This window comes from Panicum virgatum, chromosome 1K (genome assembly GCF_016808335.1).
Source record: "Panicum virgatum strain AP13 chromosome 1K, P.virgatum_v5, whole genome shotgun sequence".
NCBI lineage: Eukaryota > Viridiplantae > Streptophyta > Magnoliopsida > Poales > Poaceae > Panicum > Panicum virgatum.
In genome coordinates, this window is record NC_053136.1 from 2,093,307 (window position 1) to 2,108,105 (window position 14,799).

At 47.2% G+C, this 14,799-nt stretch overlaps 2 protein-coding genes and 1 long non-coding RNA gene across 4 annotated transcripts; 2 read left to right on the top strand and 1 right to left on the bottom strand.

The window, feature by feature from the left end:
* The first annotated feature begins 139 nt into the window (after positions 1-139).
* Positions 140-3,409, top strand: LOC120706755. The gene is made up of 3 exons (XM_039991510.1): positions 140-444; positions 2,609-2,811; positions 2,914-3,409. Exons 1-3 carry the CDS (start codon positions 340-342, stop codon positions 3,176-3,178), a joined length of 573 nt encoding a protein of 190 aa, XP_039847444.1. The 5' UTR covers positions 140-339; the 3' UTR covers positions 3,179-3,409.
* A 3,710-nt stretch (positions 3,410-7,119) lies between these two features.
* Positions 7,120-8,346, top strand: LOC120650923. Its single transcript, XR_005665860.1, has 2 exons — positions 7,120-7,335; positions 7,912-8,346. It is a non-coding gene; the product is annotated as an uncharacterized LOC120650923 (long non-coding RNA).
* A 2,148-nt stretch (positions 8,347-10,494) lies between these two features.
* LOC120706844 (NADP-dependent D-sorbitol-6-phosphate dehydrogenase-like) lies at positions 10,495-14,511 on the bottom strand. 2 transcript variants are annotated; one of them, XM_039991663.1, is made up of 6 exons: positions 14,156-14,511; positions 12,600-12,694; positions 11,964-12,081; positions 11,740-11,872; positions 11,111-11,363; positions 10,495-10,981 (listed from the first exon to the last, which is right to left on the bottom strand). In XM_039991663.1, exons 1-5 carry the CDS (start codon positions 14,397-14,399, stop codon positions 11,117-11,119), a joined length of 837 nt encoding a protein of 278 aa, XP_039847597.1. In that variant the 5' UTR covers positions 14,400-14,511; the 3' UTR covers positions 10,495-10,981; positions 11,111-11,116. The 2 variants fall into 2 exon arrangements, with proteins under 2 accessions (XP_039847597.1, XP_039847538.1); XM_039991604.1 differs by having other exon boundaries at positions 10,511-10,981; positions 11,144-11,363; positions 14,156-14,510.
* Positions 14,512-14,799: the final 288 nt, after the last annotated feature.

The following is a 14,799-nucleotide window of genomic DNA, read 5'->3' on the forward strand; positions in this document are numbered from 1 at the left end:
AATTAATTCATAATTAGTGAATATCTACCGTACAAGTCTAATTAATTCATAATTAGCGAATATCTACGATAGCATCAGAGTTTTTAGGTAATTTTTTTTATATAAACACGGTGACCCCTGTCCCACGAATTCCTGCGCATCACAAGCATTTTCTACCAAACAAAGGAGCCATGTGGGCCCACTGCGCACTAATCAAGCCTGCTCAGCAACCTGCAACTGCAGTGTGAGTGCGAGTCGAGAGCTTGAGGCCGGAGCTATCCCTTTCTTTCCCCGTCCGGGACGGCAGAGACGAGAGCGAGCGCCCAGGAGAGGAGACGGAGCCGAGGAAGAGTGTCAGCTATGGGGGATGGGGGGAGGAGCTCCATACTGGTGCACATTCTGGTGATCGCCCTCTGCCTGGCCGCCTTTGGCTTCGCCATCGCCGCCGAGCGCCGCCGCAGCACGGTACTGTACACACTCCCGCAAGCTGCTTCCTTTTTTCCCTTTGCCTCCTGCATCCATGACCAGCAAGCATCCTGCAAGCACCTGGCGCTGCTAGGGCTCGCGGAGATCTGGGGTTGGATTTTAGCGCTTGTATTGAAGATTCCTGCTATTTGGTTTAGCGCAAGGGTTTTGCGACTAGCTTTTTTTAATATTTAATAATGAAATCAGCAAGCGCCTATCCTTCCTGCTATCCCAGCCCTAACAGATCCAACCGTAACAGTACGACTAATCACTCGATTGCCGTCGCTACGTTTTGTGTATCTTGTCTGCAGCAGTTATTATTTTTAGTTAATCTTTTTAGTTTTTTTAGGGCAGTCCATTTGAACTCGGTCATGCTACTGCGTTGTCATGTGCAGATAGGTCTTACTGAATTTTGCGTTCGAAACCCTTACTTTTATCAAGATGATATTTTAAACATTGTTTTGGTAACAACCGCTGAGCTCATGTTATGTTGAATGCTAATAGTCTTTGAGCATAAATTCTTCCTATGTTGAAACAGAGTGGAGCCAGACAGCCAGCCAATGTCTTGGGCAATACTTATCCTTGTTCATTCTTAAAGAAGCAATACATATCGAGCTTCTTAACAATCTTGAACCAACCAAATCATAGATATTACAGTAAAAAATATATATCTTATTGCCAATGAATTAATAATCTCAGTTATGCCATCCATGGTCTTAAGTTCGGAGTTCCCATCTGGGCTCTGGCTCATCCACTCATGCCATTGCCAGTTGCCTGAGATTTCTTCTTTGCTCCAATGGGGGCCAATTCGGAGGTTGATATTGAAAAGGTTGGATTTAGGCTTGAATAGGGAAAGACAGATTTGTGATTTCACTGTAGGTATTTGAGCTTTGGGAAACAAGCTGGGATATTTATTGCCCCCTTAATAGTTAATACTCTGCTAGTTAACATCTTTTTGATCAAGCACAATCTCCACAGCTTGCTTACTACTAGAATCAACAAGGATCCAATTTAGTTTTTTTTCAATAAGCTGTATGATTTAAGATAGAGTAATTATGGTTCAGTTACTGGAACCAAACCTTGAGGCCACATACAATGTTCCAGCCTTCCAGGATAATATTCGGTTTTGGGACTATTTTGAGCTATCAGATTTAACTGAGGATTTCCCGACTGTATTTTTTTCTTAGATGATGGAATAAGCAAATTATTAAAAGGGCAGTCTGCACAGTCCTAACATATCCAGGACAACAGTTGGACTAACCACTCAATTATGATTGCTGAGTCTAGTTTGCATCACATGTTTGTTGTGCTTCATGTTTTAGGAAGAACTTAGACTGAGTTTTGTAATGGCATAGAATACCTGAAATTTTATTTTTAAGTTCATCTGTAACCTTGACACTTAAAGGGCACTTTGCAGTTCATTCATACTCTGTTGTGCTAACGTCATTGTGTTATCATGTGTAGTAATATGTCTAACTGGATTATTTGTTTGGAACCCTCACTTATAAGACCTTGTTTGTACCAATCTTTTTGATCATGCTATGTTGAGAAAAATATTTTTGAGTGATTCCTTCTATGTTCAAATAGAGTGGAGTGAGTCATTCTCTTGGGGAAGGTTTATTCTTTATTGATTATTAATGAAGCAATATATCGGTTGTCTAACAAGCTTTAACAATCCAAATCTAGATCTTATTGATAATGAGTCAATAAGCTCAGCTAATGCTTTATTTGGCCCAACGTTTGGTGTGCCCATCTGGCTCATAATATATAAGGCAATTTAATCTTTATGTCTGTTGTCAAAAACCATTGAGCATATGCTGTTGATTATGGTAAATGAGAATTAGGGCCTTTTTGGGACTGCTTTCCTCCAGTTTTTTAGTTCCATGGATTGGACTTCCTCCCAAACACCCCAACTCCACCGAACTCTATATCAACCAACTCCACAGAGCTGGAGGTCTCCCTAGTTCATTTTGGTGGATTCAGTGAGCAGGCAAAGGTGTGCTCTAGAGTTTGGTGGAGCCGCTCCACCGTTAAGTTTTGGAGTAGGCTGAAAATTGTCGAGTTGAAAGCTACCAAAAAGGCCCTTAGTTTTTTAGAACCTGTTTTACAAAGCTGCATGAGAGCCTTTTTCTGATCAATTGTTACCTTTTCATTTTTATAACAGGGTTCAATAGTCACGGACAGCTCCAATACCACATTTTGTGTTTATGACTCCGATATTGCTACTGGCTATGGTGTTGGTGCTTTCCTGTTTCTTCTCTCAGGACACTCACTGCTTATGGGTCTTACGAGGTGCATGTGCTTCGGCGCACCACTCGCGCCAGGTGGAAGCAGAGCCTGGTCCATTATATACTTCGCATCGTCATGGTTATTTCTGAGCTCTTACATGTGATCCCAAGAAAAAAAAAGACTTTTGTACTTGCCAAGTTTTGTAGCCCAACCATATAAATTTTCTTGGCATATTTGTAGGGTCACATTTGCAATTGCGGAGGCATGCCTAATTGCTGGAGCAACAAAGAACGCATACCACACAAAGTATAGGGATATGGTATACGCTAGTAACTGGACCTGTCAATCTCTGCGCAAAGGAGTGTTCATTGCCGGAGCAGTCTTCGTGGTGTTCACCATGATTCTGGACGTGTACTTCTACATGTACTATGCAAAGGCCACGAGCCAAGCTGCCAAAAAGATCAGTAAGACAACCCCGAGCGTTGGCATGACTGGATATGCATAAGCAACCTAATAAAACTCTCGGCTGATAGAAAAATAGACTTTCTATTTGTGGTATTTTCTGTAGCACTGCAGTGAGTGATTTTAGGATATGACTTAGTTTTGCGTAAATGTTGCTTACTATATATGTGTATTGTTTAATCCTTGCGAAACCATAGTACTCTTGTGATGCTATCTTGTCTGCTAGAACATAACAAATGTCAAACCGTCGGTTGTGCGGGATTTTCGATGCGGATGTATGGACCAGTCGAACCAATGTAAGGGCGCGTTTAGTTCCATTTTCCAAAAATTTTGGAAACAGAATCTTGGCATTTAGAAGTACTAAATGAAATCTATTTATAAAATTTTTTACACAGATGAGTTCTAAATCGCGAGACGAATTTAACGAGTCTAATTAATCCATCATTAGAGATTATTTACTGTAGCACGATATTGCTCAATCATGGCCTAATTAGGCTTAAAAGATTTGTCTCGAAATTACACTCGGGGGATATGTAATGGGTTTTGTCAGTTATTCACACTTAAGACTTATAATTAGTGGTCAAACATTCGAAATTACTGTAGTGTTGGAAATTTTTTAGAATTTTAAGGGGAACTAAACACGGGCTAAGCAAAATGTCTGCAACAAACAAAATGACCTTATGTGTTTTGGCTTCTCCACATTACTGCTGCATTTCAGACAAGTGGCCCTGTTACTGACCTCCAGCTGAACCTCTTTCCACTCGGTAACACTCCCCTCTGAGATTCAGGATTTCAGGAGGATGGTAGCGCAGCTGATTGGTCGTTTTGATTCAGGTAGATGAGCAGCCGGCTCTCTCGGATGAAACTTGCATCGTCGGCGGCCGCGGAGACGCCGCCCCACGCGGGCATCCCCCGGCCTGAAGCCGGCCGCCTGGCCGTAGCCGTCTCCTTCGATTCCTGCGAGCTCCCTCTAGTCTGGAACGCTGATGCGGCGAGCCGTCCTGCGTCCTCGACCAACGGCGAGCTCCGGGACCGGCAACGCCGTGCGTCGCGCCGCGCCCGCCTGTGACCTGGATGACCGCGTCGCTGACTGCAGCCCCCGCCCGATCTGTCAGCAAGCAAGAAACAAAGTCCAGGCCAGGCCGCCGTTCAGCAGCGGCGCGCCGACTCGCCTAGCCGGACGGAGCCCCGGGAGGCGAGGCGGCCGAGGCAGGCGCTCGGCACCACGCCCCGGCCGCGCACGCAGGGTTAGACGAGCGCCGCGACTTGCTGTGGCGGCCGCCACGGGAGGCGGTGGCGGCGCTGAAGACGGCGACACGGCACACGGCACGCGAGCTTGCGGCGGCACGCACCTCTCGAAGTCCAAGCAGCTTGCCGGACGCCGGGCCGTCGTCTCCTCAGGCCAGCAAACGCTTTCGCCCATAACGGATCGCGAGAGCTTCGGCAAGGTTCCCGGGGTCCTCCACGGCCGCCCGCTGCTCGCCGACGAGCCCGAGCGACGCCGCGCTGCGCTCCCTCGCCAGCCTGACGGGGACGACCCAGCCGCTGACCGCGTTCCACCCCCTGGTCGTTGTTCCGCTCGCCGTCCGCCCCTCATCGTCACGCCGGAGCTCCGCGGTGCCCCCAGGACCGCCGCCCCTTCCTTCCAGGTCCCCCTCCTCCTGTGACCGCGTGACGACACCTGCTCGGATCGCATCGGCGGCCATGGACACGGGCGGCAGGCAAGGATCAAGGAGTGGAGCTCATGCCGGCGTTCAGCAGCGCGGCGCCAGACGGAGCGGCCCAGGAAGGAGGCAGCGGCCGCGGCAGGCGCTCAGCACCGTGCACGGCGGCGCAGAGCAGGGAGAAATTAAACGCGCTCCGCCGCGACAGGCGAGCACGGCGACGAGATCGAGCCTCCGGGCCGGGACGTGGTCGATGGCCACCAACTTCCTCTGGTGCTGCATCTCATCTAATTAGTCGGTCACTTTCAGGTTTCTTGTTCGTGGTACACTGACAAGAGTGTTTTGGGAATGACCATTGGATTGTGTCTGGAACAGTCTGTGTTTCCCGTCATGTTTTGCTTTGGCCATTGTGTGGCCTTGTTTGTAGGCTCTGGTGCTGGCAGTTCTGTTGACTGCTGCGGTGAAGTGTCACTGACTGTCTCCTATATATCAATCCTTTAGCAGCAAAATGAGTACGATACAATTCAGGTCACAAACACAATGGATACGACAACCTCAACATTGAGATCTTAACTGCAGCATTGGGTGTTCTCTTGCTGAGATTTCTGCGATCAAACAATATACCACTTGCTGAGATTTCTGTGCTCTATCCATGCAGGCAGGTCTCAGACCTCAACCGCAGGCAAAAAAGGAAAGAAAAAAGTTACTAGTCTCCAAGATAGATCAGGGTTGCTGCAAACGATCCCGTTAAGCAGCCAATCTAAAGTCTGCACTTGCAAATTGCAAAACAATGTATTGTCTGGTTTTCAGAGAAGGAACGCATGATGCTGCAACTGCACTGACACAATCTGAAATCTGAACATGCGGAAAACTCTGCAGTTAGCGCTGCCTGATCTGATCCATCGGTCCTGCCTCCTACGTTGCAAATTCGCACCAGCTCCGACGAGGCGACGACCTGCCTCCACGACGCGAGCTACCTCGTCGCGGGCATGGAGTCCGCGCAGCTGTTCCCGCCGCCGGACGGCCGTCGACACGCGCAGCCCGCCAGGCGCCAGCGTGTGTGCGCCGTGACCAGGCCCGCCTTAGTCTTGGCCGCGCTGCCGCCGTCTTGCACGGGCCCGACGAACTCAGGTGCTGCTGCGTCGCGCTCTGGCCTCATCGCCAGCGCCGGAGCGCTGCCGCATCCCGGGAACCCTTGGTCGCCGTTTAGCAGCGGCGCGCCGACTCGCCTCGCCGGATGGAACCCCAACCCGAGAGGAGAGGAGACGGCCGCGGCAGGCGCTCGACACCTCGCCGGACGGATTTCGAGAGCTCCGTCAAGGTTTTCGGGGTCCTCGACGGCCGGCGGGCGCTCGCCGACGAGCCCGAGCGACGCCGCGCCGCGCTCCCGTACCCACCCGACGAGGAGGACCAAGCCGCTGACCAAAGTCTACGCCAGATCTAGACCGCTCGTGCTTGATCTAATGGACGGAAGGGCCCCAGGGGTGGACGGTGTTTCAAATACCGTCCACCCCTGGACGTTGTTTCGCTCGCTGTCCACCCCTGGTCGTCGCGCCGGAGCTCCGGAGCGCCCCCAGGACCGCCGCCCCTTCCGTCCAGCCGTCCAGGTCCCCTCCTCCCGTGACCGCTTGACGACACCAGCTCGGATCGCACCGGCGGCCATGGCCACGGGCAGCAAGCAAGGAGCAAGGGACGGAGTTCATGCCGGCCTTCAGCAGCGGCGCCCGCGGCAGGCGCGTGGCGGCGGCCTTCACTGCTCGATAACGATGATGAGCCGGCAAGGTCTCCGGGGTGGGTCGTCGACGGCCGGCGGGGCCCGAGCAACGCCGCGTCGAGCTCCCGCGCCTGCTTGACGAGGGACGGGGACAAACCGAGTCGCTGACCAAAGTTCACGGCGCATCTGGGTCGTCCGTGTTCGATCTAACGGACGGCAGCGACCCCAGGGGCGGACGGTAATTGAAATACCGTCCACCCCTGGTTGGTTTTCCTTCGCCGTCCACCCTGATCACTGGTAACCTAAATGCAGATGGAGTAAGATTGCAGCGCAGTTCACAAAATTCGAATTGATTCTATAAGTATGTGTGCTGCTGGGTGCAGGGCTCCTGAGAGAAAAGACCCGCATGATCTTTGGGCCAATCCAAAAGTTCAGCTTGTGCAGGCCAAGAGGTTTGCGACTGGTGTCTTGGAGCATTATAACAGAAACAAGAAGGTGTGTGCTATACAATTTATTCACTTGATCGAGGCACAAGAAAAGAGAATGTTATCTATGTTGGATTGGTGATTTGCATTGGTACGACCTTTGTTAATTTCTTGTGCCCTGGTCAAATTTGAGCTCCTGGATGCCAAGCCTGTGATCAGCATACCCGAGCCACGATGCTGTTAGCCTGTTACACACACATCAACTTCACCGCAAGGTTCAGCAAGGAGGATTCGCAGGAACAGCTTTTCTTCGCTGAGATTTACCACTGTGGCAAAAGGAGGGCTCCGAGTGGCTTCATCGTCACTTGCTGTGAGCCATTGGGCTCTGATTCTGCAGGTGATCAGTTCTCTTATCAGTTGAATATATTGACAGTTTCTCTGTAGAAGAATGTATACAGGTATAGAAGTACTACTAAATTTAAAATGAACATGGATGAACATGGGTTTCAGCGGTTAGTGTGTTCGCATCTTTTAGATGGATTGTTTATGATTCCAGTAATAGGTTTTGGAGGCTGGCTACTCTAGGTCTTATTGTAGGTGATCTTGAGAAAACAGGATATTTAATTGACAATGTTGTTTTGCTGAATTATTGGAAATCTTGTCTTTGACTGCTATTAGGAGGCCTTCATATCTTTTTTTTTGGTGGGGGCTGACAATGACATCGATGCATTCATACCTACCTACAGTTGCATGTGTTGTTTTTGAGGAATGCGTCGCTTTGTACGAACTTACTCGTCATTCTTTTTTTTTCTCGTGTTAGAAGAATGGAATAAGCTGGTCCGTTACTGGCTTGATCTGTCATGAACTCAGTAATGCCTCCTTTTCTGTTGAGTAATCATTGAGACTAATGCATCGTGTGCTATAGTATCCCCTGAGTCATTTTTCTGAAGCTGCTTCTGTTTGTTTGCTGCAGCGGGACAGAAGTTTTGCAAGCCTGATGGTAGCTCGGTGGTGAGCAACAATGCTGATTTTACTTACTGCTTCGCCTGCACCGAGAGGATGTTGCATCCGAGGGGCGAAAACTATGTCGCTGGCCACTGCAGCATCCCGCGTGTTTACGACTATGTGCGTTAGCAGTGCAGTGAAGAAGCAGGTGGAACTCTGTGTACTTGTGCCATTTTTGCACTTGCTGCTGGAGACTACTGACGGAGTTACCAGATCCGGGGCTTAACCTCACCTTTCCACTCTTCAAAGTGCTCGGTTGGTGATTGCCCATTATTCTGGATGTTCTTGGTTTTCTGAAATCAATTATCTGAATGAAATAATTGATTTCGCTGTAGTTGTCTGAACACTAGCAAACCCTACAATGACTGTAGGGGAAAAATAAACACATTTGTCACAATTCCAATTCTCTCATTTGATCAGAGGAGTACTGCATTCTGAGCTAAACATCGTCGCACTATTCAATTAGCTTGCCCATTAACCTACTTGGTCAGGTCCCTTTTGCAATCATCATGTCCTCATTTAAGTGTCCTTGTCTGAACCTTAACATACTGTACAATGACTGTTTGTAGGAATAACGATGTATTTGATGCAACTTGCCAAGCTCTATCTTAGGGATATTTGTTTCAAAAAATGTTTCATAAAGATATTGAACATCATCGCAAATTCATATCTTGCGTAGTCACATATGTAGTACATGGCCAGGTCTTGTGCGATCAGAGTGTAGCATTCTGCAGTTCCACAAGGCTGAAGACGCTTTACTCTGAAAAGAGCAGCCACCTGCCCTTCTGATGCATGCTTATACAAATTAAAAAAAACAAAAGATTCAAAATTTCCAAGCTCGCATTCACTGGCGGAGCCAAGTGTGGGCCAAAGTGGGCCATGGCCCCCTTGCGATGCAAAAATTCCATTAGATGAATAGTAATTTTGACACTATTTATTGGTTTAGCACCTCAATTACAAAGGCCGGCCCCCCCTAATTCTTTGATCTGGCTCCGCCACTGCTCGCATTGTTGCTTTGGAGTAACATATCAAACACTAGCAAAGACTGGAAATTTGGTAAAGCTGCTGCTATTGTTCAATTCTATCTTCCAGCACACTAACAAAGATTGCTCGGTTATTTTTCGATCTGTACTGGGTTGTGCCATATTGTTGCTTTCCCAATCTGTCCTGCTCACATGCTATTGAATGATATCACTTTGGGATGAAAAAGGGCCCAATCTCTTGGATGATACTCCAAATAACAGTCTAACACTTGGCCTAGCTCTGCATATGGTATAAGCAATACTTTGCACACACAAGTAGTACTCAATACTCTTTGCTGTCGACCTGAATTTCATTTGGTGAGTGTCGGTCACAAAAAGAGAAAAAGGTTGTGTGTTCTCTGCATTGTTATGGTTTCCACCTGGCACCAACATGTAAAGCCCCCCAGTTCTTGCAGACGTGTACAACTGACATTGCCTTTTCTCTTGAGTTCTTTTCTCTCTTTCCAATTTGCCATGTTTTCCTAGTCCAATACAAAGGAATCCGTTGGACAAATGGTCATGAGAATTGGCGTCCCAGTTTGTGTAAGCTAGTTAATCTCCATAATTCTTAATTGCAAAAAATCTCCATAATTCTTAATTTTGGGTAAGAAAACTGACAGGCATAATCATCATGATTAGTTTACGATAATTGCTGCCATGTTCGAGAAAAACTTAAGTGATAGGATAATAGTAAAAAAATGTTTTTTTCCACTCAATCTAACAAGGTCATGCGACATGCTCTGACCAATATGATTCTCTTGGCTGGAATGAATCCTAATTCCCAGAAACGCCAGCAAGTATCCCCAAGATGTATGCGCAATTGGCAATACAAAAATGAAACGAGCATGTGAGCTTGGCTTTTTTGTATGCTCATATTAACTACTCACTTTAACCTGAATGGCTGAACCACTTCCAAATTCGATCTCCCAGCCAGAAAAGCACAGGAGCGAGAGGGAGAAGACCCTCTAGTTCCGGATACTCGTTGGTACCAGTGCGTATAGAGAAAATTTAGGTTGTTCATGACTTCACGTGCTTAAAGCATCTCCATCAGGTCCCCAATAAACATCTCCCAATAAGATGGTTTTGGGATGTTCCAATATCACTTTCATAGATTATTGGGAGAGACGCTTTTACAGACCCCCAATAACTTCATCCCAATACAACAACATATTGGGAGAGCCAAATTTCTCCCTTTATTTGGGGGTGGGGGGGGGGGGGGGGGGGGGTGAGTTGGGGTGAAATATTGGGACATCCCAATACTTTTTGGAGAAAGGGAGAGGTTTTGGAGAACTGCTGGAGTATATCTTCTTCCCAATATTGTCAATTTATTGGGAAAAGGGAGACTAGCAAGGTAGTCGAGCCTGTGTAAACACCTGTTCGCATTGGAGATTTTTTTTATAAGGAGCACTGGAGAGGTTAATATTAATTTCTGTTACACATCTACAACATTTTTCCTACAAGCGACATAAGCGCAAATGGAGTGTGAACTACTATTAACTTGGCCCCCAAAGATAAATCAGAGATGCCAATGAATTGAAAAGAGTGTTTAATCAGCTACTATATGCTTTTCAAATTCATAACAACATGAGATACAATACAACAATCCCCGTCAGATGTTATGACCATTTTCAATGATCGATGGGAATAGGGTGACAGCGGGTGAATAGCATCGAGCTCCCATGCAGGAATAAAACACATTATTGATTTTGTTCCAGCCAGTAGATGGTGGTTGGAGCAAGTTTTCAGAAAGGTACACACGGCAGCTGAGATTGTGAGCAAGAAATGCTAAGAGTAGACGTCGATGCCCCAGAACTTGGCAGGCTGGTTGCTGCGCTGGTTCTTGTCGATGGCCTTGATCTCCTCCATGTCCTCGTCCGAGATGTCGAAGTCAAAGAGCTCAAGGTTCTCCTGCAGCCTCTCCACCTTGGAGGTCTTGGGGATCACCACCGCGTTCTTCTGGAGGCCCCACCGGAGGACCAGCTGTGCAGGCGTCTTGCCGTACTTCTCGGCCAACTCCTGCCATGGATTTGCAGCGAGCAAGTTGATCATAAGAAAGGCAGGCTTGCACAATGCAAGGTACTCAAATGGAATGTTCCTCAAACTTAGCATAAAAGTTGGGGGGGGGGGGGGGGGAGGCGACAATACAGTTTACTAGTGATGATTTGGGATAACAACCACCTTGATGACAGGGTCGTCAAGGCATGAGAGTGAACCGAACAGCTTGGCATTGGCAGTAGAGCCACCCAAGGGGGTGTGGGCGGTGACACAGATGCCATGCTTCTGGCAGAATTTGACAAGAGAATCACGCTGGAAGTAGGGGTGCATCTCAATTTGGTTAACAGCAGGCTTTATCTTGGCATAGGCCAAGCAGTCTCTGGTGAGGAAGACTCCATAGTTGCTGCAAAAATAGTTGTAATTGTTAGATTTGTGAAGCTGACTTCCTGTGCCATGACAAACGTGGAAGTAACAGATTGAGAAGGTGCAAGATTTAACACAGCTCTTCTTGTTGTTCTGAACCTGAATCTTCAGTCTCAGTAACTTGTATTAATGAAAGTACTAGGTCAAATAATCTCCACTATAACTCTATAAGTAAAGACAATCCTAGCTTCACCAAAAGATAACAAAAAGACTATACTGAGCCATCGACCAATTTTTAACATTAATGAATCACATGATACAAGACAGCTAAAACATATAAAGCTCAAATATCTCCAACCTTCCAGTCAACAAACCATAGAAACAGGGAAAAATACTAACACTGGTCCACTTCTTACCTGATTCCAATGCTGCGAACCAGTCCCATATTAACAAGATCTTCCATTGCATGCCATGTTGCCTCCAGTGAGACAGTGGTATCAATGTCTAGCACACCATCTTCACCAATAACACTAGCAACTGTGCCAATTTCTGTAGATAAAGCAAAAAAGAAAAAGGACCGAGTCAGCCAATGAGAAAATGTACTTGCTCCATATCATTTAAATAAGGGTAAAAGGAGTACCAGTGTGCCTAGAAGCCACTGGGAAGTGAATAAGATAGAGATCGAGGTAATCTAACTTCAACTTCTTCAAGCTATCCTTACAGGCTTCAATCACATGGCCATGATCTGAGTTCCACAGCTACAGCCACAACAAATGCAGATCCTTCAGAAGAAAAAAAAAAGAGGGGGGAAAACAGGAAATAAAGGCTGCAGTAGAATGGAGAGTGCATAGCATTGAGGTTCAGGTGCCAAGGTGAAAGTCTATCAGGGTCCCATTCGCATCTCGCGTGCATCATTATAATCCCAAAAGGTTTGAAATGCAGTTGCACACTGGAATTTAAGAGGACACAACTCTAGAGACTAATCATGGCTGGGTACAAACCAGTATTGGTATTTGTATGTCACTCTAGAGACTGGTGATAGATTTTAACTTTTTAAAGCTTTTCAGTTTCAGCTTAGAACACTGGCAATATATGATGTATACTGACTCTGGAGTAAAATTCAGTGCCAGAATCCAGGATGTTTCTCAGGAGATTGTATATATTTATTCGTTGCTACGATTTTAACCGGTTTTAGGGACATATAATTTTCAGTGTCGGAGACCCTTTTCCAAAACAAGACCGAGAAAAGTAGCATTGATTTTGTGATCTGATCAACCTTGGTTGTGATGAAAAGGTCCTCTCTCTTGACAAGCCCACATTCGAATGCCTCTGCAAGCGCATCACCAACTTCAGCTTCATTTTGGTATTTTGCTGCACACCACGAGACAAAACATAGTCACCATATACCCTGATAAACATTTTGGTAGCTAGCAACGGGGTACCAACACGCCATTCGTCACATTACCCGTGCACACAGTATATATAAGCCGAAGTTAAGGGCAATGAGCGTTCATCAACGAGCGAGAGGAGAAAGAAAAACTTGCACTTTTCCAGTCAGTCAAAATCCCAGATGGAAGCCCGATTGGTCCAACAGCTCGTGGGGGGTTCGGGAATGCAGGACGGCGGCGTGCGGACCAGTGGCGGAGGCGCTCTGCCTGCGTTCGCCGCTCGTGGGGGCGCAGGCCGGCGAGGCCACAGATCTGCCCACGGCTGCCTTGACGCCGCCGCGGCCGCTAGCGCTTTGTCGGTGAAGACTGGTATCGACTTTTTTTTTTTAGAGAGAGGAAGACTGTATCGACTGGCGGAGGCCCGGTAAGCGTGCGTGGGTCCTGGACTAGGCCCATTTTAGCAGGTATAGTTCACGGGCTGCTTTTCTAGGAAGACATGGGCTACTAGGTGCCGTCCTGTGGGCCCGCTCGCCAAACTTTTTTCGGTGTTACTAATTAATAACTCTATTTTTTATATTAGACTAGTCAATTATGTGTGCGTGCCTTGTGAGTGTCTGAGTTATACTGTGTAATCTCAAAAAAAAAGTCCGAGTGTTGCCATCGACAAAATTGGTATAAGTATCAGATACATATTGGTGCTCGTGGGTTAATTTGTATAGATCTACGTGATCGAGTCGTGGACAGAGGGATTGGTCCGACTTGTATATGAGATGGACTAATGCCCACATGTCAATAACACAAGCGGACCAAACAAACATACCAAACCAAAAATTTGGGTGAAAACCTTAGATATTAAGTTATATCCGTGCGTTCCTACGAATAAAGTTGGTATAATTATCGGATATGTATTGGTGCTCGTGCATTAATTTGTAGGATCTACGCGATCGATTCATGGACGGATGGAATTAGTCCGACTTACATAGGCCCACCTGTTACGGACTAAACCAAAAATTTAATTAGAAGAATCTTATTTATTTGTTTTAATAATAGATATTCATTAGAATTTGTCCTAAATGTGATGGTGTGCTAACCTCCGTTTTAATACTTGAAACCTGTAGCCACTTGAATTTGTTCCGAAGTTGCGTTTTCGCCCATGTAAAAGTACTGTCAGAATGTGTACGAAACACTTTGAGACATATTATACTTTGTGGTTTTTATATGTTTTTCCCGGAGCAACGTATCATCGTGAAGAAAAAATATTGTTGTGCGTTACGGAAATGACGATCGACTTGGTGCTGAGGCAATGCGCTTGAACTACCTAGAACCGTAGACACGACCATGCTAGCTAACTAGCTAGATCGATCAGTGTGGCCTGCTCATCGCGTCAATCAATAAGCTAATAATACATACGCTTCCGACGATACAGCAGCAGGGCATTGCATACCGGCGCAGTCAAAGTGGCGGTAGCCCTGGCGGATGGCGGCGTGGATGAGGCCCCGGACGTCCGCCTTGTCCATCCGCCACACGCCCAGCCCCACCGCCGGCATCCGGTGCCCGCTGCTCAGCGTCACCGCCGGCGGCATTATCGACGACCTGCTGCGGTGCCCGTTGCCCGCCGCCGCCGCCGGCATCATGCTGTGCCCGTTGCTCATCAGCAGCACCGCCGGCGCCACGTCCTTGGCCGCCATCCTATCTAGTATCTAGTACTAGCTTAGCTAGCTATCTAGTCCGGCCTCGATCGCCAGCTCTTATTACTGGCTACTGCATGCTGCTTTCTTAGCTTGCTGGGGCTTGGAGCCAGCTGATGAGCACCGGCCCTTTTATAGCTCTCTTTCTCGACATCACCAGCACTGTGGGAGACTCTGGTTTGCTGCTACCAAATGAGACTGTGGCTTGCTACCAATAAACGAGTACTACCGGCGACCTACCCCCATATCATATTGGGCAATACTACGTAGGAATGAATCTACCACAGAATTTTTTCCATAGGGAACCAATAAAACAGATTTGTTTAATTTCTTTTCTACACCGTTGACACTCGATTCATAGTATTTGGTAATTAGTTTGCGAGCACTCATTTTTACTGGA

What these genes read in the sequence shown, in the direction of transcription:
- LOC120706755 (XM_039991510.1), top strand. Translation starts at nt 340, where the DNA reads ATGGGGGATGGGGGGAGGAGCTCCATACTGGTGCACATTCTGGTGATC. An exon ending in CCGAGCGCCGCCGCAGCACG is followed by an intron (nt 445 to 2,608) that starts GTACTGTACACA and finishes TTTTTATAACAG; the next exon opens with GGTTCAATAGTCACGGACAG. An exon ending in ATATACTTCGCATCGTCATG is followed by an intron (nt 2,812 to 2,913) that starts GTTATTTCTGAG and finishes GCATATTTGTAG; the next exon opens with GGTCACATTTGCAATTGCGG.
- LOC120706844 (XM_039991604.1), bottom strand. Translation starts at nt 14,399, where the DNA reads ATGGCGGCCAAGGACGTGGCGCCGGCGGTGCTGCTGATGAGCAACGGG. An exon ending in CCGCCACTTTGACTGCGCCG is followed by an intron (nt 12,695 to 14,155) that starts GTATGCAATGCC and finishes CGTGGTGTGCAG; the next exon opens with CAAAATACCAAAATGAAGCT. An exon ending in AGTGGCTTCTAGGCACACTG is followed by an intron (nt 11,873 to 11,963) that starts GTACTCCTTTTA and finishes CTTTATCTACAG; the next exon opens with AAATTGGCACAGTTGCTAGT.